Source organism: Chiloscyllium punctatum, chromosome 40, assembly GCF_047496795.1.
Source record: "Chiloscyllium punctatum isolate Juve2018m chromosome 40, sChiPun1.3, whole genome shotgun sequence".
In the NCBI taxonomy this organism is placed as follows: domain Eukaryota; kingdom Metazoa; phylum Chordata; class Chondrichthyes; order Orectolobiformes; family Hemiscylliidae; genus Chiloscyllium; species Chiloscyllium punctatum.
The window spans coordinates 60,164,141-60,189,854 of record NC_092778.1 but is presented as its reverse complement, the minus strand read 5'-3'; the positions used below and the strand labels follow the sequence as shown (position 1 = coordinate 60,189,854).

Here is a 25,714-nt window from a genome sequence, read left to right as displayed (position 1 = left end):
TATTCTGATCAATGAAGTGCAACTCAATAGTAATAACAATCTGTACTCGTTTTATTGGAAAAACAATTGAGACACAACTGAGCATACTACCATCTGCAATTAGAAAGATCAATGAGGCTCCTAATCCCAATCTTTTAAGTGTGACACACCTATACAGCTGAAACATGTGTGACAGGCTGCCAAAGCAAGTATTTGCAGATCCTTTAAAAAAAAACTTTCAGTGATTATGTTTCAGTAATTTGAGATTTTACCCCTTAATTTGGGTGTGTTTGACTTTAAGAAATAATTTCGTCAAATAGATGGTGACATTGTAGATAGTTTAAACATTTGTTTTCAGATCCTTACCTTTTGTCTGTAGGAATCACACTGCCATTGGTTGCTGTACTGTCAGCTGCCTGGATGGATGTTGACTCTGTTTCCTGTGGAAATTAAATTAAAATAGCTCATTAACTTTCCAAGATGAGGTTTTAACCTGGAACCCTCAAAAGGATTATCCTCACCAATACATATTTTAAGCGTAACCATACAAATTTCAGGATAAATTTTGGATTACAATCATGCACATATGTACATACAGTCTTTTAAGATCACTACAAACTGAATATATAGTGGAAAGTGTGCCATTATTACTATGCATGTCTACACTGATATAAATGTTACATTAGGAATGACAATACTTTAATTAGTTTCTCTGAGGTCAGAATTGCAAACTTCCTCCACTCAGGTTCAAGTTAACCAATATCCAGAGTTCAGGAAAGGATAGCAGATCCTGAAGCTATGCAGAATCAGGATTAGTTCCAATCCAAGAGCCTGTTTTGCTCTAGCACCTAATTCTTTACTGCAAAATAAACTGTTCATAAAGCCACCTTCTCACACGTACCCAAAATGGAGAAAGGTTTGTGCAATGCCTGCCATCACACTACAGCATGCATTAATTTTTAGATAATAAAATACACATTAGTTTCAAGTTTCAAAAGGATTATTTTATTCTAAAACTAAGGCCATGTTTCCCTTTTTTAAAAGGAAACCAACAACTATTTCTGCAAAAGCACTTCACTTGGGAATAATAATACATCTTTTTTGTGATAATTGTTGGTCAAATAAAGCAGGCTGAAAATCTGGTTTCTTTCTGGGATAAAAGCAAAGTCACATAAATCTGTCATGCACAGATAAAAAGTCTTTACAATGTATAAAATATCTCTGCATTTTTTTTGTTTCAACATAAATAGAGTTCTGCACCATTCCCAAGTCTAGGAGGATCAGAGGTGACCCCAATTCCCTGACAAATGCTGATTTTAACACACTTTAACTGAAACATGAGAATCATTTGGTGTAGGAGGCATCATTGCATGGATAGATCATGTTGTAATGTAGAGGAACAGACTCATTCCAACTTCGACAAGGAGACAAGCTTAAAATTAAAAGGAAGCACAAGTTTAGATGCCTCAGCAATGAGATGTGGAATAAATACTAGACATGCTATTTTTGGAAGACAATTTGGACTATAATGAAATTGCTCAAACATAAGGTGGACAAAATAACCAAATCCAAAATTTACATCTAAGAATCCTTGTTGAGGGAAATGAAGGATGTGCAATAAATGCTGATTCACCAGTGACACCTATATCCCATAAATTACTTTTTAAAAAATGTGATTGAGATGGGAAATTGTCTGAGGGTTGTATGATAGTAAATGTGACATTTCTTTTCAGAAAAGAGGAAAATTAAAGGCTTATGGTCTTACTTTGGTTATTGACAAACCACTAAGCACAAGAAGAAACAGGAGTTTGACCAAGAAGAGCTGAGATGGATTTCTAAAAGACAGGCTGCATTTGATTACCCAAAAAGAGTGTTAAAAAACTAGCAAATGAGAAAAGAAGGAATACTTCCCAAAAATTGTTTAAGACATTTGTGGTAAAGAGTTGACAGTGTGGAGCTGGAAAAACACAGCCGGTCAGGCAGCATCCGAGGAGTAGGAGAATCAACGTTTTGGGCATAAGCCCTTCATCAGGAATGTTCCTTATGCTCAAAAATGTTGATTCTCCTGCTCCTCGGATGCTGCCTGACTGGCTGAGTTTTTCCAACACCACACCCTCGACTCTGATTGCCAGGGTCTGCAGTCCTCACTTTCACTTAATTTATGGTAAAAAGAATGGCACATTACAAGGCACAGCTAGAGATTAGTGGTGAACAGTAAACGGCAGCTTCTCAAACTGAAAAGGTCGAGCAATTGCTATTTCAGAGTGAACAATGCTCACTTTTTAAAATACTACATGCATTAATATGGATTCAGGAAATGGCAAATTGTCAGGATGATGTTAATTACTGTAAGGGGGCACAGATAACTTGAGGGGAAAAAAAACAGGACTGGCAGATCCAGTTCCAATGTAGAATAACAAATCGAATAACAATAGACGAAGGAAATATATCAATAGAACATAGAGTGGTGCAGCACAGGAACAGGGCCTTTGGCCTACCATATCTGTGTTGAGATCAAATGCAAGATTTTAAATGCGATACAGAATAAAGGGAATCGGCTACTACTGGTCACTAAAGGTTGACAGTTGAGAAGACAGGGCTAGAAATAATGCAAATCCACGGTTTTGCACACATCGAAATAGAAGAAGTTCACGTGGAACACAACATATTCATCAGTGCAGAATTCTGGGCACCATGTAAAAAGGAAATGAAAGACAATGAAAAGTATGGATTTGTGGAGGAGAATTTGCACCCATAGAGAGATCTGGAAAGTTAGTTATTTGTGCAAGAGTTAAGAAGGCTCAAAGTCAACTTTTGAATTCATCACAAAAATAATTTAAGGGGAACTCAAAAAATTATTGCAGTATTTAAATTGGATTCATTTTTATTAATAAAAATGAGAAACAACAACCATATTACCAACCTCTTCTGCTGTGGTCTTCAGCTTTTGAATGATTGCAGAACATGACCCCGGCTGTTAATGAATAAAAATGGAATGAATATTTTTGTACCATAGAAAATAATTTACAGAAAGAAAATATCTCTTTGGTGATAATACTTAACTTCAATAGGAATTTACATGATACAATCTGATAAACATTCAGCTTTGTCTGGTTATTTCAAGTCTCCACTTGTTAAGTTGATTATTTTGGTGTCAGTAAAAGGTGCCTAATTTAAAAGATGAACACTTCTGTAGAATTTCTAGCACCTCTATATATGAAAATGCATACACACACACACACACACACTAGACAGCAACAGTGACTGTAATCATCAAAAGCAATGAAAATATTTTCTAAGACTACCTCTTTCAAACCACCACCCACTTCCAAATGAAATATATTTCAATTACAGGATTAGAAAATTAAAAGATTCTTTGTTGCCGAGTCACTCTGATGTTTACACTAAATACAGGAGGACCTAGCAGCTTGGATCACACCATCCCCAATGTCAACTTAATCTCATCCACGTTAAGATTGCATTAGGTTCATGTGACTGATCGTATTAAAATTGTGTTATAAAAGAGCAGGAATCCAAAGTGAAGTAGCTTATACTGGACAGTGTATTATCGAGTCAAGGTCACCCAATTGAAAAAGGAGGAGAACTTCAGTTTCAAATGGAGCTTTTAAAAGGTGGCCCTAAAGAAGGTAAGAAAACTTTCTGAATTAGATTTGATAAACTTCACTGGCCACTCATTCACATACTTCACCTTAAATTGTGATCACTGCTTGGGTGCTAAGAATTGCTAGGACTTTTGAAGCCCATAGCCTCCCAACGTTTGTGCAAAAACAAAGTATGATTTTCACCAATTTCCATTAGGTGACTGCTAAGCTTTAGCACATATTTTAGAATTTACACAGCCAACAAATAAATGTTTAAACCTATTATCAAATGTCATTATTCTTTCAAATAATCTGGTCTAAATTCTTCTATCATTTAAGAATCAGATCATAAATGCGCTAATGCCATTTACAAAATGGTATGAAGAACACAGAATTTTGCTAAGCATTCTTATGTGAATGTCATAGTTTAGAAAAATACATCCCTATTAATGTTTCGTGACCCTTAATCTGACATTGGAAATATTGCATTTTCCAATTCTTGTACTTGAGTATAATTTGCACCTAGTTATTACTGGTGCCATCCAACTTGCTTATCCCAATAGTCTGCCTTACTCCAAATGCCAAATCAAACAAAAAAGGTGGTTTTCAGTCATTTAAATAAAAGAGCACTCGCCAGGCACTTTCCTTACCTTTATGCAAAATTACTTTTGTAGATTACAAAGTAGTACCCCCATTCTATATTCAAAACCACAGTCCAGATGGGTCTCTGTTCAGTTGAATCTTTGAATATATAGAATGGGAAGGGGTGATTAACACATTGAACTGTTATTATAATTTAAAGTATCAATGTGCTATGCCCAAATATTGCTGTCATCTCCAAATAAGCAGGGAATGTTGATTTCAGGTATTAGGTTATTGGTAATGCTTTCTCAAAGGGAAAAGAAACCTCCCTGCTCTGCTGCACCCTGACATTTGAGCAAAAAAAAGTGCTGGTACTAGGAAACTCAGAACAAAAAGGGGAATATGTAATCGGAGGAGCTTCAGCCTTTAAAACAATACTATGCAAACTGAGTAATTTGGGACTATTTTATGTCAAAGACTAGCATACTTCACATGACAATGATCACAACTAACAAATATTCAGCAGTATCTGCTCCAAGTAAAAACAAACATTTTTCTCAGTTTTGGACTATACCTTTAAAAAATATTTCAGTCCAGTTGTGATGAAGCAAGAGCTTTGAACTCAAAGAAAGCTTAGCTGAGAGATCCAGCAACTTCAGTGGCAAAAAGCTGAACCTATTCTGCCTGCAATACACTGAAGCATTCTTTATTGGGAATTACTGTCATGGAGCCAGTACTCAAGCAGCTAATCACATTATAGAACTCACAGCCAAGGAAATTAAAAACGCTAAAATTAAGTCTTGTTTTTAAAACTTTACATCACGAATAAAAATAGCTACACAATAGGAAGGATATGGAGGTTTTGGAAAGCGGACAAACGTAGTTTTCCAGGATGTTGCATGGAATGGATTGTATTAGCTGTCAGGAGATGTTGGACGAACTTGGAATGTTTTCGGAAGCTGAGGAGTGATTTGATACAAGTACTACTACACTACTAGAGGCAAGGATAGGGTAGATACTTGGAGACATATTCTTAGGGTGGCAACAACAAATGCCAGGGGTGTAGATTTAAGGTGAGAAGGGGGGCAGTGGAAAGTTTAAAGGAGATGTTCAAAGCCAGTTTTTGGGTGCCTGGAACACATTGCGAAGCAAGTTTTTGGGTGCCTGGAACACATTGCGAAGAGAGGTGGTAAAAACAGACAGAACAGCAATGTTCAAGAGGCATTAAGACAGACATATGAACATGCAGGGAGAAGAGGGGTATGGACCTTGTGCAGGCAGATGGGATTAGTTTAAAATGGCATCATGGTCAGCACTGACATGGTGGGTTGAAGAGCTTGTTCCTGTGCTGTACTGTTCTATTTATTTTCTTTGTGAATATATACATTTCAAGTGAAGATACAAATGGAAATTTTAGATATAGTTTTTTGAAAATTTATTCAAGTTATGGTAATCAAAAATGGTAGCACTTCGCAGTACTCAACAAATATAATGTTTGCCAGATTGCATGTCTGCTTAGGAAACAGTTATCACTCAAATTACCATTAGAAATGCAGATACATCTGATTGGAAGCAATTTAACTTTCAAAATCTGGTATCTAACAGCTGACAGGGGAAATCCTTGACAAATAGACATCAGTGGTTATTAACTCTCAAAAGGTCCACAGCACAGTGTAATGGAACAAGTCAATGGCATATTGTGATTTCTATATTTCTGCATTTAAGCCACCTGTTCACTGAAGTCTGAGCTCTGGTTCATCCCAGAGGGGTAAGAGTGCTGATAGTTCATCATCAACGTTCCCCCACCCAACCTTGCAACCCAAAAAGAAAATCGACTTTTTATGTGATTTTACAGGTCTGTCGTGAAAGTACATCAAATCATTAGCATTACATATGCAATTTATATCAAAATGAGTCCGTTTTTATTTATATCCCCATCCCCATAGACCTATTTCCAAACTCAAAGCAGCTCTTAAATTTTAGACTTTTAAGCTCTACTAGTTACAAAAGAATTGTAATGACGTCAAATTCCATTTGAAGAAATGTTTATTCTCAAGTTTAATGTTTGGTGAAATAACTTGCAATATTCTTAAAATGTAAGTGAACTTTCAAAACCATGTGAAAAAAATCAGAAAATTAATCTTAGAATTTATATTTTAAACAAACATCAGGATATTTAAGCAAAAGGGCACCAGAGGTTAAATGACTAATGTTTTTACAGCACAGCAACAGGTTAGTCGAGTTATGTTCTGCCAATAGGATAAGTTCCTATTGTTACCCTTCCTTATTCTTTTACAAAATGAGGACATCCTCAAATGCCCTTCGAATTGAGTAGTTTGCTAGACAATTTCAGAGGGCAGTCGAGAGTCATCACATCACTGTGGATCTAGAGCAACAAGTCAGGCCAGATAAGGATGACAGATTCTGTTCCCCAAAGATCATCAGTGAATCGGATGACTTTTATTTACAATAATCGTTGATAGTTTAATTATCACTATAACCGAGACTAGTCTTTAGTTCCAAACTATTTTACTTGAATTCAAATGTCATCACCTGTCATGGTGTGATTTGAACCCACATCCCCAGGGGTATTAGCCAGAGTCTCTGGATTAACCGTCTTGATTCTGTCTCTGCTACCACCTCCCCTTAACCAGCGTTGAGCATAACTGTGGCTGTGTAATTAGCAGGATGCTTCATGAATCCTGAATGGAAGGAAAAAATTTCCATACCAACTTCCCTGCAGCAGTTACATTCAGTTAACTAAACAAACTGGCAGGTAACCAAAGTTTTCTCACCAATGAAGAAAAGCACAGAAACAACAAATCTAGGAAAATGAAAATGGAAAAGTGAAGCATAAATAAAAAAGGAGACCAAAGCTTTCTACTGTCTGGTATTTTATTACTGGCAAATAAAACTGCACTACTAGACTGCACACTAAATACACCATCTTACCTTCTCAGACTGACTGAGCAGAAAGTGATGAAAGTGAGGGTCGTCCTTTACTTGCTGCAATTAGAAAAACCAAAGCTGAGCATGGTGAGGAATCATACTCTGATCTTATAACTGAAGATTTCTATTTGTGACGAGTGGAAGAATAGAACCAGAAATTGTCGCTCGACTTGTCTCTAGGTTTATTATGGGTAAATCAGCAACCAAAAAGATGCATACGTCCACAAGTGCAGCCATTTAGCAAGCAATATTTAAATAAAGAAAGATACGCTAAAAAGATTACTCTTCTTCAGAATTTCACAAGGTTCTTTGGTATTTGACTCTGTACAAGCTCTCCTAACTAAATCTGCTATCAATTGATGCATTTGCACTAAGTAGATCAGTAGAGTGTGACTTCTGTTTGAACAAATTTTTACATTCACGCATCCCCTAATGATTCCAATTCTGAACGCACCAATTTAGTAAACTTTAACTAATTCATGTTCTCCAAACTAATTTCTGAAAACAAACAAACAAGTATTCTTTGGTGTCTAATAAATCACTAACCTGACTTCTGAAATGCTAGCAATACACCATTTATTGACCAGATAGCAGCTGAACTAATTCAGGCACAGTCTAAAATTTACTCAAATTGGAACCAGCCCCCAATCCCCCAATTTTACGTGGAAGCTCCTGAGTCATCATTTTGGATTTTCTAATGATTTATCCTGAGAAAAAGTCAGGGCAGATGAGTAGTATTTAAGGTTGGTGTCTTAAAGTCAAGTGCATGCACACAAATTTAAATAAATGTGGCACTGAGACAAAGTATGATTAAATACCAATGAGCTCCATTTTTTGAGGAGGCTTCCCAAGAACTTCATATCCTAAGTGAAGGGGATATACCCCACTTCTGGGTGTCAGTAAAGGCAAAGGCTTAATCAAAAGCTGTGAACTAAATAAGAAAGATCTATATATAGTCAAACATTCAAAGAAGGCTGACAATGCCAGTTCTTTAAATTCAGAAAAGGAGAGAGAGAGAGAGAGAGAGAGAGAGAGAGTAATTTTGAAGTATATGTGTTTATGTCTAGAAGGATAACCTGATGGAGGGAACGGGAGCATGTTATTTTGTACTATTAAGTAAAGTCAAATTGCACAAATTGAGCCTGTTCATTGATACTTCGTTTGCAGACTCACCTGCCTGAAAATAAAACAATACCATGATTTATATCTGGCTATTTTCAAAGAGCCTGCAGAAGCATACAAACAAAAACACCAAAATCTATTTGAAGAGGACACTATTCTTATCCATTTGGGTACAATATAACCTGTGCCCATTAACACAAGGTGCTCAAACTGCTAATGGGAATGATGATCACAACTGTACCTTTGGAAAATATCTAAAACAAGAACCCAGAACTTGAAATACTTCCTTCACAATCACAATATTGTACAGATAGAAGGAATTAAATTAATTTTAGGTAAATCAGACTATCTTTCCATTGCACGACACGTGCATGTACACATACGCAAAAAACCATTTCTAACTATTCAATTGTAATCTACTACAGCAGTGATTAAAACATTGCAACGCATCAGCCCATCTACACGTTAGGAGTTGCTACAAAGTATGTCAACCCTTGAGATTTTCAAGCTATCAAACTAACATTCTTGGCAGTTCCAACAGGTACAGTATTCTACGTTACATTACCCATGACCAAGATTGCAGTTTTCAGAGGGTGAAGCTGGTTATGGAGGATGCAATTTGAGTTATGAAAGCTAAAATGCCCAAGTATGATAAATGAAATAATACTTGGACAGGTTCTAGCTTCAGTAATGCTCTGAAGGCATCCACTGTTTTCTTTGACATTAAAAAGACTTCTGAATTCTAGTGTGCTAATTTCTTTCTGTCCCTGGCCTATCAAGCTCCCATATCAATCCTAGCTAGTACTCTACCAATCTACTTATTTTTTATTCGAGCACAAGTTATACTAAACATGAAGACAACAAGCTGTGTTAAGTACAGGTTTATCAAACTAATATTTCCTGTCAAACACACTTGCCACTTTATAAAAACAGTCATCACTTGTGATATCAGGCACTGCAGACAATTTCTGTTACAAAATGATTAGTACCCAAATGAAAACCAGATCGATTAGTATGGCGAATACTTTCAACTCCCCAACAGGAGAGTACATTATAATCAGAGAGTACAAGGATCACTGTAGTCTTGTTGAAAACTATTCTGACCCTCTATAATCAATTCAACAAAAAGAGCAGGGAATGAAAAATTTCAGCAAAAATAGTCTAATTTTTAAAACTTTTAAAATGATAACAACTGGGGAAAAGCTCAATCATATCAGTGATTGAGAAATAACAAAGGCTCCAAACCAGGCATATATTTCTCTACTCAATGTACAGTTTTTTTTAACCTTTGAGGAGCAATACAGAGTATGGTAGGGATTCTTCTCTTTAGGAGCCAGACATGGGCTGCATAGTTAAATTTTCAAAAGGGTAGCATAAATAATGAACATTATGTCAGATGATGCAGTTGGATAATAGTCCAAAATAACTGCACAGTGTTTGATTGAAGTCAGATAAGAAGTCATAAATTAACATCAATATTCTAGAGTTTCCAGCCAGTAAACTTCCAGAATCAAAAACGTAGATCCAACTCCAAAGGTCCCTAGATTTACTGCCAAAAACATACTCCTATCCAACACAACCGCGTGAGTGCAATCCTCTAACTCACTGGTGTGAATTACAACCCAAGCCTGCAAACCTCTGACCTTAAGAAATTTGTAACTCACCTTCCATTTGTATCCTGCGACTGGACCCGTAACCAACCGCTTCACTGTGGATGGCTCAGGGTAAGCATCCTGAATTGGAAGGAAGAAAACATTAATGTCACTACATTTTACAAATAAGCTACATATATATCTCCTGTACATAACATTATCATGTTTTCATTAATTTATTTAACCGAATAGACATTTTCATTCCTCCATGAGATGTTCTAATTGCCAATGTGTTACTACAATTCACTGATGGGATATGGGCATCGCTGGCTGGCCAGCACTTCTTGCCTGTCCTTGTGAAGGTAGTGGTGAGCTGCCTTCTTGAATGGCTGCAGTCCATTGACTGTAGGTAGACCTACAATGCCCTTAGGGAGAAAATTCCATAGGGAAAAAGAACTAAAAAAGTTTAAGACAACATTTATTTAAAATGGTGCAACTGAAATAGTTTCTACCCAAAACCAACCTTTTCCTCCTTTGGTGGCCGACCCCTTTTTCTTGTACTGTGCTCTGAAATTTCTGCTGGGGAGAAATTTTGTCTTTTACTGTCAGACGAAAAGTGCCTGCTTTTATCTTCTGATGAGGCAAAAGCAGATACCTGAAAATGAATTAGTCAAAAGTAAAGACAATGATATGCTTTTGCCCAAAAACCCAGTTGATTGTCCCTTACGCGAAGTAGTGACAATTTTTAAATGTTGTTTCAATGGATTCACATTAAATTAAGGCCAATTCTATATGACAATCTATCGTCAAATTAATTAAACATGCAAAATTTTTTTGAAAAATCCAAAGCTCAACTCAAATGATTGCAGTCATGTTCTACCACATAAGTGTGCGCACTGGTTATAATAGTTTCCATATCTATTCAAATTCAAAGTGGAACCTTTGCTATTAATTCTATTAATCAGTCATGTCTGTTTTATTGATATTATTCTAAACTAGAAATTTGAGGGGGATAGGGTTTTTGATTTTCTGAAGGGCATGAGGCATTTTTGTCAAAAGGGGCCTTTGATACCCCCACAGAATGCAAGATTACATTATAAACAATGTGCCCCTTCCAAAGATGCGCATCAACCCTAACGTTCCCATATGGATCAGGTACACTGGACCTCTAAGCAGCAATGCAAAATAATTTAAATACAACGTTTGCATATCTCTAAAAAGTGTATGTTGATTGCAAAGCCAGTAAAAAGACATTAAATACTAACTGTTTTTGCTTGACATAATCGACTGTTTAAAAAAAGTTGTGTTCTAAATGAACATGTCTTGTATGTGGCTGACATTTAGGAAATCGCTTCCTTTTGATCAGCTTGGTTTGATAATGAGGAGTCATTTGATTTCTCACATCTTAGCATTGAAATTCTAATGAGGTACATTTCTGGTTGTCCTCTCCCAGCTCTCCAGAGCCACGAGACATACACAGGCTGAAATTCCAACTTGGTTATATGAATTTTATGTCAATTTTTATCTAGAAATCGGACCAAGCCTAGCATAAAGAGTTATCAAGAGTTCACTTTTAAACATATATTCACATTGATTTTCCAATGATCAGTTGAGAAGCAAAATTTGTTATATTGACATCTTATTGCTTTATTCAAACAAAAAAAAAATCACAATTTAGGGTTTACAGCTAAAGTTATACTATGAATATATCATTTATCATGCCCTTACCTAAAGGCTAGGAGAAAATGATGAGCTTCATCTTAATCTAACAAACTAATTAGTGATTCAATTCTAATCATTCCCTAAGCAATGTGTATAAAGTCATGTCACAGCCCATTAAAGGAGGAAGGAATCATTTACAGGCTTGTTTTGTGGTGCGGGATGCAAGAAAGTGTCCAGAAAAAGTTCCAATTTTAAGAAATCGCCACTTTTTTAAAAACTAAAATGAAACATTAATGCTAAGCGAAGGGAATATAATAACCCTAAGGAAACAACGCAATAAAAATAATAAACAGACTAAAAATGTGAAGCACAGCAGTTTAACTTGTAATTACACGGTACATTAAACATCTCTAGATGATCATTACATTATAAAACAGGATTTGATCACCAAATAACAAAATATTATCACAGATAACCAATTTCAACGAATAACTCAAAGGAGCAAAGTGAGGGTACGGGCCTCAGGCTTCGAGCCCTGGCAAATGAAGGCAAAGCCACCATTGGTGGAGCAATTAAAATTGAGGACGTGCAAGAGGTTGAAATTATATGTTTGAGTGAATAAATAGAAGAGAATGGTTTATAGATAAATCATTCTTAATGTTCACATTACTGGAAGATTTATCAACCAAATGTGCAACACTGATGTGATCTGACACAAAGAAGTCAGACACGCAGGTGTGAGTTATCAGACAACAATCTTGCAGCCACTGTGGTCCCATTGGTATCATTTTGACAGAAAGACAATGCTGATCATGTACAGCTGTGACAAAAAGCTTCTAATTTCTAATACCCATGAGACAGAACTGGAAAATCAGTTTCCTTTCTGGTGTACTTTATATTTTTTAAAAAAATGGAATTTTAAGTGTAAACAAAGCCTGAGGGAAACAGAAGGGAAAAGGGAAGTCAATGAATTGAACAGCAGTGGGAACAGCAAGCTCAGAGGCAAAGTCAAGACAGTGACAGTGACAGTGACGAGTACAATCGATGATTGGAAGGGGTGAAGCACAAGGGAATGGGAGAAAGGAATGGTTGAGGGGTCGTATTTCTATGCAGTTCTACACCTAAAAGCAGAGATTAGGTATTCGTAACAGCTCTTTTCAAGTCACACCAAATCATAGCATCCTAAAGAAAGAAAATATAGATACAGGAAAAATAGAAGAGCAGAGCAGCAGCGGGACAACGAAGAGATAAGAGCAGCAAGGCAAAGACAAAGGAGAGAGACAAGAGAATAATACTCTTTGTGTAATTAGTAATATATTAAAATCATGCATCAGAGCCTAGCTGTCAAATTTTCACATTATAAATTCTCACATTCTCATTTATAATGAAAACTGTCCACCTAAACTTGTCATTCTGTAATTACATACTCCATCTAGCATGAACACAACAGCCTTACATTTGGCAGCAGGATGTAATTACTTTGACGAACTTACACACAAATATAGACAGGAATTTATAATAAACAGGATGAAAATTTGGATTGAAGACACTAACATCAGTATAGTCCAACATCATGCATCGGCCCTCTAAACCAATTTCATTACAGGCCTACATCTCATATTTATTCCAAATGTCTAACATCACAGAAAGAGACTATGTTAATTTTTCATGAACTTTTCACAAATTTTCCAATATATGTACCAGTGCCGACATTTTCTTTAAGTACTGCAGAAAAATTTGTGCAACTATTTGCCATCCTCAACTGCAGTAAACCTGGTCTCCAACAACCTTCAGATAGATGGCTCGTACCTATAATTCTCCTATTTATCAACTATAAAAGATCAGTATAAGAGAAACATCAAGACATTGATAAATGATTCAATTAGCATTACATTACTATGTATCACAATTAATCTTTAAACAGCAGATCTTCAAAGCTCATTTGCTCCAAACATGTCACCATAATTATCCATTACAATAACTGTCCTTGCACAAATTTATTAAGTACATCGTTAAACCTATTTTGACTTCACTGTCAATTTGAAACAGTTTTTATTCTTTCATTGGATGTAGGTATTGCTGATGACCTTAACCGCCTCAACCTGTCCACCCCATTACCCACTCCAACCTCTCACCCTCGCAACGTACAGCCCTCCACTCCAACCCCAACCTCACTATCAAACTAGCAGACAAGGGAGGCGCGTTGGTAGTTTGGCGCACCGATCTTTACATTGCTGAGGCTAAACGCCAGCTCGTGGACACCTCCTCCTACTGACCCATTGACCACACCCCACCCCCCACCACCAAATCATCATCTTCCAGACCATCCATAACTTCATCACCTCAGGGGATCTCCCATCCACCGCCTCCAACCTCATCGTCCCAAAACCCCGCACCGCCTGTTTCTAGCTCCTGCCCAAAATCCACAATCCTGACTGCCCCGGTCGACCCATTGTCTCAGCCTGCTCCTACCCCACCGAACTCATCTCTGCAGACCTCGACACGGTCCTGTTCCCCTTAGTCTAAGAACTCCCCACCGACGTTCAGGACACCACCCATGCCCTCCACCTCCTCCAGGATTTTCGCTTCCCCGGCCCTCAACGCCTTATCTTCACCATGGACATCCAGTCCCTATACACCTCCATCCCCCATCACGAAGGCCTCAAAGCCCTCCGCTTCTTCCTTTCCTACCGACCCAACCAATACCCTTCCACTGACACCCTCCTTCGACTGACTGAACTGGTCCTCACTCTGAACAACTTCGCTTTCCAATCCTCCCATTTCCTCCAAACCAAATGAGTAGCCATGGGCACCCACACTGACCCCAGCTATGCCTGCCTCTTCGTAGGATATGCGGAACAGTCCATCTTCCGCAGCTACACTGGCACCACCCCCCACCTTTTCCTCCGCTACATCGATGACTGTATCGGCGCTACCTCGTGCTCCCATGTGGAGGTTGAACAGTTCATCCACTTTACCAACATCTTCCACCCAGACCTCAAATTTACCTGGACCGTCTCAGACTCCTCCCTCCCCTTCCTAGACCTCTCCATTTCTATCTCGGGCGACCGACTCAACACGGACATTCACTATAAACCGACCGACTCCCACAGCTACCTAGATTACACCTCCTCCCACCCTGCCCCCTGTAAAAATGCCATCCCACATTCCCAATTCCTTCGCCTTCGCCTCCGCCTCATCTGCTCCCAGGAGGACCAATTCCAATACCGAACAACCCAGATGGCCTCCTTCTTCAAAGACCACAATTTCCCCTCCGACGTGGTTGACTATGCTCTCCACCAGATCTCCTCCACTTCCCGCTCCTCCGCCCTTGAACCCCGCCCCTCCAATCGTCACCAGGACAGAACCCCACTGGTCCTCACCTACCACCCCACCAACCTCCAGATACATCGTACCATTCTTCTTCATTTCTGCCACCTCCAAACAGACCCCACCACCAAGGATATATTTCCCTCCCCTCCCCTATCAGCGTTCCGGAAAGACCACTCCCTCCGCGACTCCCTCATCAGGTCCACACCTCCCACCAACCCAACCTCCACACCCGGCAACCTCCCCTGCAACCGCAAGAAATGCAAAACTTGCGCCCACACCTCCCCCCTCACTTCCCTCCAACGCCCCAAGGGATCCTTCCATATCCATCACAAATTCACCTGCACCTCCACACACATCATTTACTGCATCCACTGTGGCCTACTCTACATTGGGGAGACAGGCCGCCTACTTGCGGAACGTTTCAGGGAACATCTCTGGGACACCCGCACCAACCAACCCAACCGCCCTGTGGCTGAACACTAACTCCCCCTCCCACTCCACCAAGGACATGCAGGTCCTTGGCCTCCTCCATCGCCAGACCATGGCAACATGACGCCTGGAGGAAGAGCACCTCATCTTCCGCCTAGGAACCCCCCAACCACAAGGGATGAATGCAGATTTCTCCAGCTTTCTCATTTCCCCTCCCCCCACCTTATCTCAGTCCCAGCCCTCAGACTCAGCACCGCCTTCTTGACCTGCAATCTTCTTCCCAATCTCTCCACCCCCACCCCCTCTCCGGCCTATCACCCTCACCTTAACCTCCTTCCACCTATCGCATCCCCAACGCCCCTCCCCCAAGTCCCTCCTCCCTACCTTTTATCTTAGCCTGAAGAAGGGCTTTTGCCTAAAACATCGATTCTCCTGCTCCTTGGACGCTGCCTGACCTGCTGCGCTTTTCCAGCAACACATTTTTCAGCTCATTGCTGATGACGCCAGTATTTGTTCACCATCCCGAACTGTTCTTGAACTGAGTGGGCTGCTAAGTGTTGTAGTTAAGAGTCAAGCAAATTGCTTGGGGTCTGGACTCACATGCACAGACAAGGCAACACCAGATTTAGTATTAGTAAACCAGATGGGACTTTATGACATGAAATGAGTTTCATTGTCACCTTGAGGAGAGTGGCTTTCAATTCCAAGTTTGTTAATTGTATTTAAAATTTGCCAGCTGCTGTGATGGGATTTGAACCTGTATTCCCAGAGCATTGTTACGGAGGTAGAAAAGATGGCCTTACAGATGGCATGAATGAAGATGGAAGCTCATCTCAGGATCAAATATGATGCCATAGCTACTCACTTTCAATATGTTGCCAAGGACAGGATGTGAGGTCAGAAGCTAGGAAAATGGAGTTTGGAGCAGGGAACAAACACAGCAATTTCGATCATGCCCAATATTTCGAGAAAGTTCGTTATTCATTTCATTTATTAAATCCCTCATGAGAAGTTAAGTGAGTGAGCAAAAACGTGGCAGATGAAATGTAGTGAGGAACTGAGAAATTAAGCACTTTGGCAGGAAGATAATCTGAATATTATTTGCCACAGAACAGAGGCATTGAGATGTCCTCATGCAAGAATCATAAAAACTAGCATCGCTAAGTTCAGCAGGTAATAGGGAAGGCAACCGAAATTTTGGCGTTTGTTCAAAGGGAAGAGAGTATAAAAGTACAGCGGCTTTGCTAAAACTGTACAAGTCATTTGTCAGCCCTCAGTTAGGATACAGAGAACAGCTTTGATCCCCATATTTAAAGGAAAGATATACAAGTATTGGAGCCAGCCTGGAGAAGGTTCACTAAACTGACCCTGGTTATGGAGGGATTGTTTTAGGAGGAAAGGTTGAGTACTTATTGGAATTTAGAAGAACGAGAAGCATCCTTAATCTCCAAATAAGCAGTTGCACATTTAAGACAGATGTGGAGGAATTTATTCTCTAAGGATGGTGAATCAGTGGAATTCTTTGCCACAAAGGACTGTCAAAAGTATATACAAGACCAGGTTAGACAGATTTTTAATCATAAAAGGGAATGAAGGCTGATAGGGAAAACGCAGAGTTATGGATCATCCAATCAGTCGTGATGGAATGGAGTAATGGAGCAGACTTGATGGACTGAATGGCCTGTTTGTGGTCTTGTGTCTTATAGGGAGATGTCTGCATAATGTCAGTGCGTTTAAAATCACATTTCCAATTTACTTACAGGTTTTGTTTTTGGAATAAAATTTCTGAAGCTATTAAGATTGTTACAATGCAGAATTAACACCACCCCAATCACTGCAGAGCCAATACCAGCCAAGAATTCAATTCTAGAACAAAACTAACTGCTATGATGCTAGAACGCAAGTGAGCTTTATGCTCAAACTAGTTAAAATACACTTTAGTATGAAACTCTGATCTGTTATTCTTGTCATTGTTTTTGGTCCATTGGCTGATGGTGCAGCTTACCTTTGATTTAATAAATTCCTCAACCGCATCCACTGCCTGTTGGAAACGTTTCCCTTTAGTAGATTTTATCATTTCCTCCTTGTAAAGGTGATAGGATTTAAGTTGGTCTACTTTGATCCATGCACTGTAACAAAACATAATGCCATTAGTCAGTCAATCTCCAGAATCATTTTGTTTAAATTCAACTTTTATGCCTTCAAAAACAAAATCATGTCAAAAGCCTCAGTTACTGCTCGTTTGACTGAGCACTTTTAAAGCAAAATGTACACAATAGTATGCACCTTGATTACATTGCTCGACTACCTTCATGACATATCTAACCATAAAATACCTTCGGTGCCATGCGAAATTTGGTAGTACATTAATAATATGCAATCAACTATGAAAAGAAATGTACACATTGTAATTTCTGAAATTTTCTACTTGTGCTATGTGCGATCAGCTACTTTGAGGAAACATGCTTGCAAAGTTTCTGTCGTGATACATTACTTTCGCATTCTGTCACCCCTTTGTCAGGTCGTCTTTACATTTAACACAACATTTGCTTTTAATATTGCAGAGCAATTACAGTACAACAACTTAGCGTTTTGTGGTTATTACTGTAAAACTTAACATTAGATTAACAGTGTAAGTGTCATAACAGAATGTAAATTGAAAACGAGCAAAACCGACCAAGACATTACTGGATCTGCACATGGTTTAAAAGATTAAAGATACAGCATGCTTTCTCTTTCATTAAGCAAATTGTTACATTTTTCACACTAATTAGAAGTATCACACCTTCAAGATCTTCACTTTCCAGAGGCAGTGTTAGAAAAGAGCCATCTGTTCTACTTATACAATATTGGCAATCTTACAGTTCAATGTACGAGCATCATGCTATATACCTGATAGGTACTAAATGTTAAGAATACATGGCACCTCCAATTAGTAACCAGAATCCTGAAGATTGATCTATGCCAACAGAGCATCTTATTGATGGATCCTTTAATTCCATCTTTCTTGGCATTCATTGGAAACATGCATTCCCTACGAACTGCAAGGGAGAGCAGGAATCCAGCTTGTGTTAAATGGAAAGTAAGGATTGTTTTAAGTATTTCAACAGCTGTACTGCAAGACTCAAATCTAAATTGGTTACACTTCTCCCATGAATGACCAGGAAAACAAGTCATCTATAACTCAGCTTCTCACATCAGAAGGTGAAAATAAATAAATAAGATCAACTACTTTTAGTACCTTCATTACATAAATCCAAGAGCAACACAAAAAGTAACACAAAGAGCACTGCAATAAAAAAAACTGGCTAACGGATTTTATGGCAAACCAGGCAATGTATGAAAACGAAAACAGACAGTTTCTGCAATGGACAGGATGCCAGGATTTCAAACTCAGCACAGTATTAGACAGCACATGTAAAAGATTTATTTGGTCTTCTAAGTGAGCAACACCCAATTAACTTCAGAACAGTTAGGTTCTAAAGCAGAGCAATGGCTTTGACTTTTCTGAAACTGAACGGTGGAATTTGTCATCTGTCTATGATCAGGACAAAAAGAAGTAGAGAGAGGAAAAGCTCAGGTTTGGGAGTGCACAGAAAGAAAGTTATCCAGTGGCTGATGTTACCCACGTAGTATCACAGTGACGAACAAGAATAGGCCCAGGGGTGATTGCTGGAGGGCAATCGTGGGGAAAGAATGCAAAGAGATTGCTGAAGATGGGCTAGCTAGGGCCTAAGAGTGAAGGGTACAAACACACAATCCCATACAGCTACAAAATGAATGTGTAATGGAGCTCAGCATCATTGTGAAACTCATCAGATGCTAGGAAAGGTGGTAAAAGTGAGTGAGCACCATCAGTCATTTTGGATGTCTTTTAGGACTGAAGCCTTGGTGTCATATGCAAAAACTGGAAAGATTCAAACAGAGTTAAGGTATAGGTTGGATACAAAGTTACTGGCAATAACACTTTCAAGTACTTATCCTTAAGCTAGTTGCACTTTTGGATTAGGATGTATTAGCAGCAATTTTGAAAGTGGTAGAGATTGCAGTTAAGGAAAGGAGAACTGTTGAGGTTTCTGAGATGGTTAAAGGACTTGATGGACTATAGAAAAAAAAATTATTTCCTCTCCGAGGGTTCAGAACAAGTGGGCATAACATCAAACTTTAAAGGCTGCTTTGGATGATGCCAGGTAGCATTTTTAAATCGAACAGGTAGAAGAAATCTGGAACACATTTCCTCAGAAAGCTGTGAACAACTGAAAAATTCAACACATTGATATTTGTTTAGAAGGGCTTTAGGATAAGAAATGAAAAACAAGTGAATGGAGTTGAGGTACGGATCAGCAGTTATATAACTGAATAGCATAATATATTTCAAGGGGCTGAATAGCCTACTTCTCACTATTGTATCTTGGATTGTTGCCAAGAACTGTTAACTGATGTAAGATTGAATAGGAAGTGTCAAAAAAAAAAGAACAATATCATGGAAGAAGAAAGAAAATAATTGCAAAGTTACTTGTGAGATTGTAGCTAGATTGTTCCATCCATTACAGCATAACACAACAAAAATGTTTTATGAAACAATCTTTGTTATTTATCTGTGAACTATGCCTTTCTAAGTGTGTTTAAAAATAAATGACTTACTGGTCTTCAGTTCCAAAGAATTTCACAAAGAAGCATTTTTTCCCACGTGGTTTCTTGAGATCTTTGGGTGGATGAACAATCTTACAACACAAAAAAATTGAAACCAAGTTAAATTGGTCATAAATAAGAATCAAAGTTTGTCAACAGAGGAAAAAAAAACAGCTAATCATAACTTTTCAGATCCAGAATGGCAGTCACTGCAATAGCTTCTAATAATCAGGTCAGTAAATGGCTGATCTCCATTGAAGGGACACCCAGTGTTGTTAGGAAGTTCCAGGAATTTGATACGACGACATTGTAGGAACAGCAACATAATTCCAAATCAGGATGGCTCTTGGCTTAGAAAGGAACTTGCAGATAGTGGTGACTGCATATATTTACTGCCTTTGTCCTTGCAAGGTGTTGTCATAGAAGCCTTGGTGAATTGCTGCCATGCATCTTATAGGCGGTATGCACTTCGACCACTGTGCAGTACCCACATGTTGTTGGAGCTGATCCATTCCGGTAAGTGGAGTACACCACTGACTGCAAAAGAGCTGTTTCATATTAAGCAACAAGCCATTTTGGAATGATTTAATTGAAGTTGCTGATATGTTCAAATGTAATATTTTTTTTTTTAAATTTCCAGTTTTTTAAAAACTAATCACCTACTTTGATGGATTCAAAGGTTATGACATTTTCAAATACTATACAGTGTAAAGTTTCTTATATGATTCTATTCAACAAATCAGAATTAGGTGAAATCGCACATTAGCCACTAAGCAACTTTCCAGAGTATCAGTATATAATGAGCAGGTAATGTAATTACATGCATTCAGCACTCCATAACTAATATTTAGTCTCCTGCTCTCACAAACCATGTTATCTTGCTTGCCATTGGCTGGTAAAGCTGATCCTCCTACTTAGTAGGGTTACCTAGGAAGGCAGCTGAAAATGTGTTGCTGGAAAAAAGCAGCAGGTCAGGCAGCATCCAAGGAACAGGAGAATCGACGTTTCGGGCATCAGCCCTTCTTCAGGAATGAGCCGTACTACAGACAGATTTGTCTAATAAATTGTAATAAATTGCCAAATTGCTCTCTCACAAAAACACTTACACGGGATAGAGACACAAATAAAAGTAGCCACTTTTTATTCCAATCACAAACAGGTCAGAATCTAGGGTAAAGCAGCCTTAGAAAATAAAATTTTAAATGTTTTATTGAGATAGGTATTTCAAAAGCTGCAGAGTTTTAAGCATCTACTTTCAATTTTTCTTACACAGAAAGCACTGTCACACAGAAAGCACCAATCTTCGTTCTTAACTATTGAATTTGTTCCCATGAGGCAATTCTTTGCCTTCCAGTTATTTTAAAAGTCAGTTTCTATTTAAGTAATTATTTATTTGACTTCAATATCTGTCAATAGATAGGGTGAAGTCACAGGATGACTGCAATGTCCCTGATCTACTAATCCAGAGGTTCAAACTAATGCTCTGGAGGAGAACCTCAATCCCACCAAGGAAGCTGGTGAAATTTAAATCTGATTAATAAATCTGGGATTGAAAGACAATACCTCTAGCTGTTTAGAAGCCTGTTACATTTTGATGCTGTCTTGCCAGTTCATACCTGGTACAATTTGATGCCAATTGACAAAAAGAACTAGAAGAACTCCCTCCAGATTTCTGATCTACACCTGAAGCCAAATGATGTTCCAGAACTTCTTGGATTTCTGATGCCCATTTTAGCATCCAGCAACTTTATATTTGTTTGGAAGGGTTTTAGGATAAGAAATGAAAAACAAGTGAATGGAGTTGAGGTACGGATCAGCAGTTATATAACTGAATAGCATAATATATTTCAAGGGGCTGAATAGCCTACTTGGCACCTAATTCTGCTAAGAACTATTAACTGATGTAAGATTGAATAGGAAGTGTCAAAAAAGAACAATATCATGGAAGAAGTAAGAAAATAATTGCAAAGTTACTTGTGAGATTGTAGCTAGATTGTTCCATCCATTACAGCAAAACACAACAAAAATGTTTTATGAAACAATCTTTGTAAATATCTGTGAACTATGCCTTTCTAAGTGTGTTTAAGAATAAATGACTTACTGGTCATCAGTTCCAAAGAATTTCACAAAGAAGCATTTTTGACAACAAATATTGACTAATGGCCTGAATGTCATGCAATAACCCTACTTCAAGCAATGTGGCAGTGCATCAAAAACTGCTCAGTCATCAGTTCAGCATACTTTTGCCATTAATTTCTAGGATCAGCTGATCATCTCATTAACCTTCACAGGCTCAAAGGTCTAATTTAAACGTTATTAAAAATACTAACATCATTCACTGAATACAAGGAATAAAAAAGTGTATGTTTTGTTCAACATAGGGAAAACAATGAAAAACCCTGTCCACCAAAAGAAGGTGGAGCACTAGATTTGAAACCATGGGGTGTAACTCTTTCCGTGGAAGTTGCTTTCAAAATGTGGATGCAGATCCACACCTGGGCGGATCAGCTCTTCAAACTCAAGCCGTTCGTTTTCAAAAGCGACTGCTTTCCGATAGCAACTTTAACAGGGAACACCGATCAGAGTGGAAACGGTGCTTCAGGAGCAGACAATTGCTCTAAAGCCACGAGCACAAAAGTGGAAAGTAGCCCCACCGTGGAAAACGAGCTCGATCGCCTCCTTCTCGAGAAAGCGTGGAAAGGCTGGCGGGGTTGGCCTCGGGATCTTCCGTCCGGATCCCTCCCCGTCCCCGTCCCGCCCCAGTGATCCTCATCCACAAAACTGGCTGCTTGCATTCCATAAGACAGGCAAAAGGGGGGGGGGGGGGGGGGAAACCAAGGAAGGTGGTGGAGAAGCGGGGAGAAAGAAAACATATAAACGTTGCGTTTCTGACTTACCTTTCCTGGCCAGGGCGGATACCGACCCAATTTGCCCCTGAAAGAAAAGAGAGGGACAAAAATAAAAAAAGGCATAAGCGATTTCTCTCCCCCCCCGGGAAGAGAGGTGAGGTGGTAGTTAAAAACAAAATAAAAAAAAATTAAAACCCGACACTCGATGACAGCGGCGGGCCCGCAGATTGCCGGGACGATCGCGTCCGAAGCAAACGCCAGGAGGGCGATCCGACGCCGCCGTTGCCGCTTACCAGACCAGATCTCCCACCCGTAAGCTGACAGCCGCCATCTTCCTCAGAGGAGTTCGTCCATCTCCCCCACCCCCCTCCCGGTAGCGGCAGCAGCCTCTCTCCCGACCACTACCAACCACCCTCCCACCGCGTCACGTGACACCCGCGGGTTAAAGGTCAACAACCGCCCACGTTTGTTCCTTTCACCTCAATGTGTATTTTTTAACAGTCCAACAATTTTCCAGAAATGAACGAGATTGAATTCCTGATTGAGGGGGAGTGGTAGAGAAAAAGAAAGGGAGGGGAAAAAATATTCAACGTCGGTTGGAAGGGGGGGGGCATTCGAAAACAGGATTAGCCCCGCCTCCTCCCCTGCTTGCGGTGATGTGCGCGTGCGCATTAGCTCGGAAAGATGGCGGCGGCCGAAGTTTTGTCGGGTTTGTTTTTGTTGCTGTTGAAGGGATTGTGATTGTCCGTCTTCTAGTCCTCCGCCGCTACCACCACCCTCTCCCCACTTCTTCTTCTTCTTCCTCCTCCTCTTCACCCCGTTTCTGTTATTTGTTTTAAAACACCGCCGACACAAACGGAAGGTTTGGGAAGGTGTTGACACACACACACAAAACAGAATATAAAGAGCGGCCGAGCGAGCAGGTCCCGCGCGACTCGCAACATGGCCGAACCGCGACGAGTGTCCCTGACTACCCTGCCCGTGTCGGCTCCTCTCCTGAAGAAGAAGAAAGAAGACAAGGAGGAGGTCGCGGCGGCGGAGGAGGAGGATGATGAAGAGGAGGAGGGAGGGGGCGAGGAGGCGACGGCAGTGGTGGTGCTGAAGGGGGAAATCGCGGCCGTCACCTCCCGCCACACGCTGGCTCTCTTTGAGTCGAGCGAGAAGAGTTGCCCCGAGTTCTTCTACCCCGAGTTGATGCGAGTGCGGAAGGTGAGCGATCATTGTCTCTCTGGGCGGCTTGAAAAACTTACACATGCGCTTCATACACCCCATCCCCTCAACGCCCCCCCCCCCCCAAAACATCGCCCGGTCACACTTAATACGGAAATAATCTAACCATGTGTTTTTGCAATCAGTTCTGGTAAATAGTTACTTAAAAACAAACTCTCGCCAATCGCCGCGGGCATCAAAATTAGTTGAGCTTTTACTACTTAGTTCTGAGTTTGCACCGATACATTAATCCTGCTCGGTGTCATATTTTAGATACAGGGATAGATGGTTTTGCACACATCTGATGTGCTTGACGTGACCTAATCGACTGCTGTCTTCTGTTGTTAGACCTGCCCATGAATTGTTAATTCTGCCGCTGAAAGTTTCAAGCAATAATCGACCTGGAAATTACACAATAGGATTGTGTCCTGTATTAGTAGTGCTCTATTTAACTATTTTCATATCCTCGTTATTCATGAGTCAGATGTAAATTTAGCTCTCCAAATGATTTGTTTTCACACAAGATTTTTCAAAACTCATTAAACTAATTCAGAACAACATGAACATGAACACGAAATAAACTTGATTGCACATGACAAAAGACAGTTTTCATGATGGAGTCTGGGAAGCTACAACATTGCCTTGTATTCAGGTCTAAGACTTGAACAGTCTGTTGAATCTATGTTGACATCTTGAAACTAGCTGTTTGTGTATTGGATAAGCAAAGTAGCAAAGAATGAAAAGACATCTCACTGAAATAAAATTGGAGTAGGAATACAGAATCCTATTTGATCTGACTGGGAGCCTTTCTCTTGGTTCATGCTATCCTGAAAGTCTTGCTAAGTCACACTGGTACTATTGTCACTTGTATGCAGCCTGACCCTGTATCCCATAGTTGCCCTGAATGAAGTGAACTTTTGTGTTTGTGGGAAAGAGAAAAAGAGAGACAGTGTGTAAGTGGAGCAGCAGTGCCAGTTATAGTATCAGCTGTTGTGATTTTCATTGTAAAGCATTCAACCAGGAATAAGTTTTGTCTGTAAAATGATAAAGTAAACAATTGATACTTAATCTATAAAGGCTCAGAATTTGTTGTAGTATTGGTGGGAGATGAAACAATGATTACACATCCCCTGTGTTCTTACATTGCATTCTGTGATAACCAAAACACAATTGTTGAGCAAATAAGATGAAATCAAGGTTTCCACAGTTGTGAAGACTTCTATGCTTTCTTGAATTGTTGCTTTGAACTCACTTTTAAAGAATTATTAATATAATAAAGCTTTTCTTTCTTTTTCAGAAGTTACTCTATAAATTTTAGAGTCTAAAATAGAAATGCTCGGGTCTTATTTTAAGTGATTTAAGCAAAACATAATATCAAATATTTTATAAGTCAATGTTCAGACTACATCATTCCAAACTAAAATCGGTAGGGCAAGTTTTCATTCCTTCTGTTAAGATTTCCTTCTACAATCTGGCTTAATGATTTTGTTCATTTGTCATGTTGCAAACCCATGTGAATGTTTTAATGGTGTTTTTCAGAGGCACTTTTGAAGTGTATGTTCATTTTAAGGACTATCTCACTCCTTTAATTGTCCCTAACCAATGAATTGCCTTTATTTACTAACAGCCATTTTTGAATGCACATGATGTGGATGTATAGTTCAAAATCTTTTTCAGGCTGCATATTGCAAAGTATGTAATCCTTTCTAAATACTTTTATCCCCATTGCAAAAAGTGAATTTTCAAAGGTGCATCACAACCTCACTGACTCAAT

At 39.2% G+C, this 25,714-nt stretch overlaps 2 protein-coding genes across 4 annotated transcripts in view; one reads left to right on the top strand and one right to left on the bottom strand.

Annotated features, from left to right (window-relative positions):
* The window catches only part of glyr1 (glyoxylate reductase 1 homolog (Arabidopsis)), a 37,395-nt gene extending 14,270 nt beyond the window's left edge, over nucleotides 1–23,125 (bottom strand). The window contains exons 1-9 of one of the 2 annotated variants that reach the window (XM_072560028.1): nucleotides 23,025–23,125; nucleotides 22,780–22,816; nucleotides 19,895–19,974; nucleotides 17,256–17,379; nucleotides 10,350–10,481; nucleotides 9,899–9,967; nucleotides 7,116–7,169; nucleotides 2,903–2,953; nucleotides 346–419 (exon numbers count right to left, since the gene is read on the bottom strand). In XM_072560028.1, coding sequence (XP_072416129.1) covers nucleotides 346–419; nucleotides 2,903–2,953; nucleotides 7,116–7,169; nucleotides 9,899–9,967; nucleotides 10,350–10,481; nucleotides 17,256–17,379; nucleotides 19,895–19,974; nucleotides 22,780–22,816; nucleotides 23,025–23,062 — 659 coding nt within the window. In that variant the 5' untranslated portion in view covers nucleotides 23,063–23,125. The remainder of the gene's footprint in view (nucleotides 1–345; nucleotides 420–2,902; nucleotides 2,954–7,115; nucleotides 7,170–9,898; nucleotides 9,968–10,349; nucleotides 10,482–17,255; nucleotides 17,380–19,894; nucleotides 19,975–22,779; nucleotides 22,817–23,024) is intronic. The other variant, XM_072560029.1, reaches the window with a different exon arrangement.
* Nucleotides 23,126–23,366: 241 nt separating this feature from the next.
* Nucleotides 23,367–25,714, top strand: part of LOC140464662 (ubinuclein-1-like) — an 81,313-nt gene continuing 78,965 nt past the window's right edge. For both annotated transcript variants that reach the window (XM_072560026.1, XM_072560025.1), the window contains exon 1: nucleotides 23,367–23,940. In XM_072560026.1, the coding sequence (XP_072416127.1) occupies nucleotides 23,674–23,940 (267 nt within the window). In that variant the 5' untranslated portion in view covers nucleotides 23,367–23,673. The remainder of the gene's footprint in view (nucleotides 23,941–25,714) is intronic.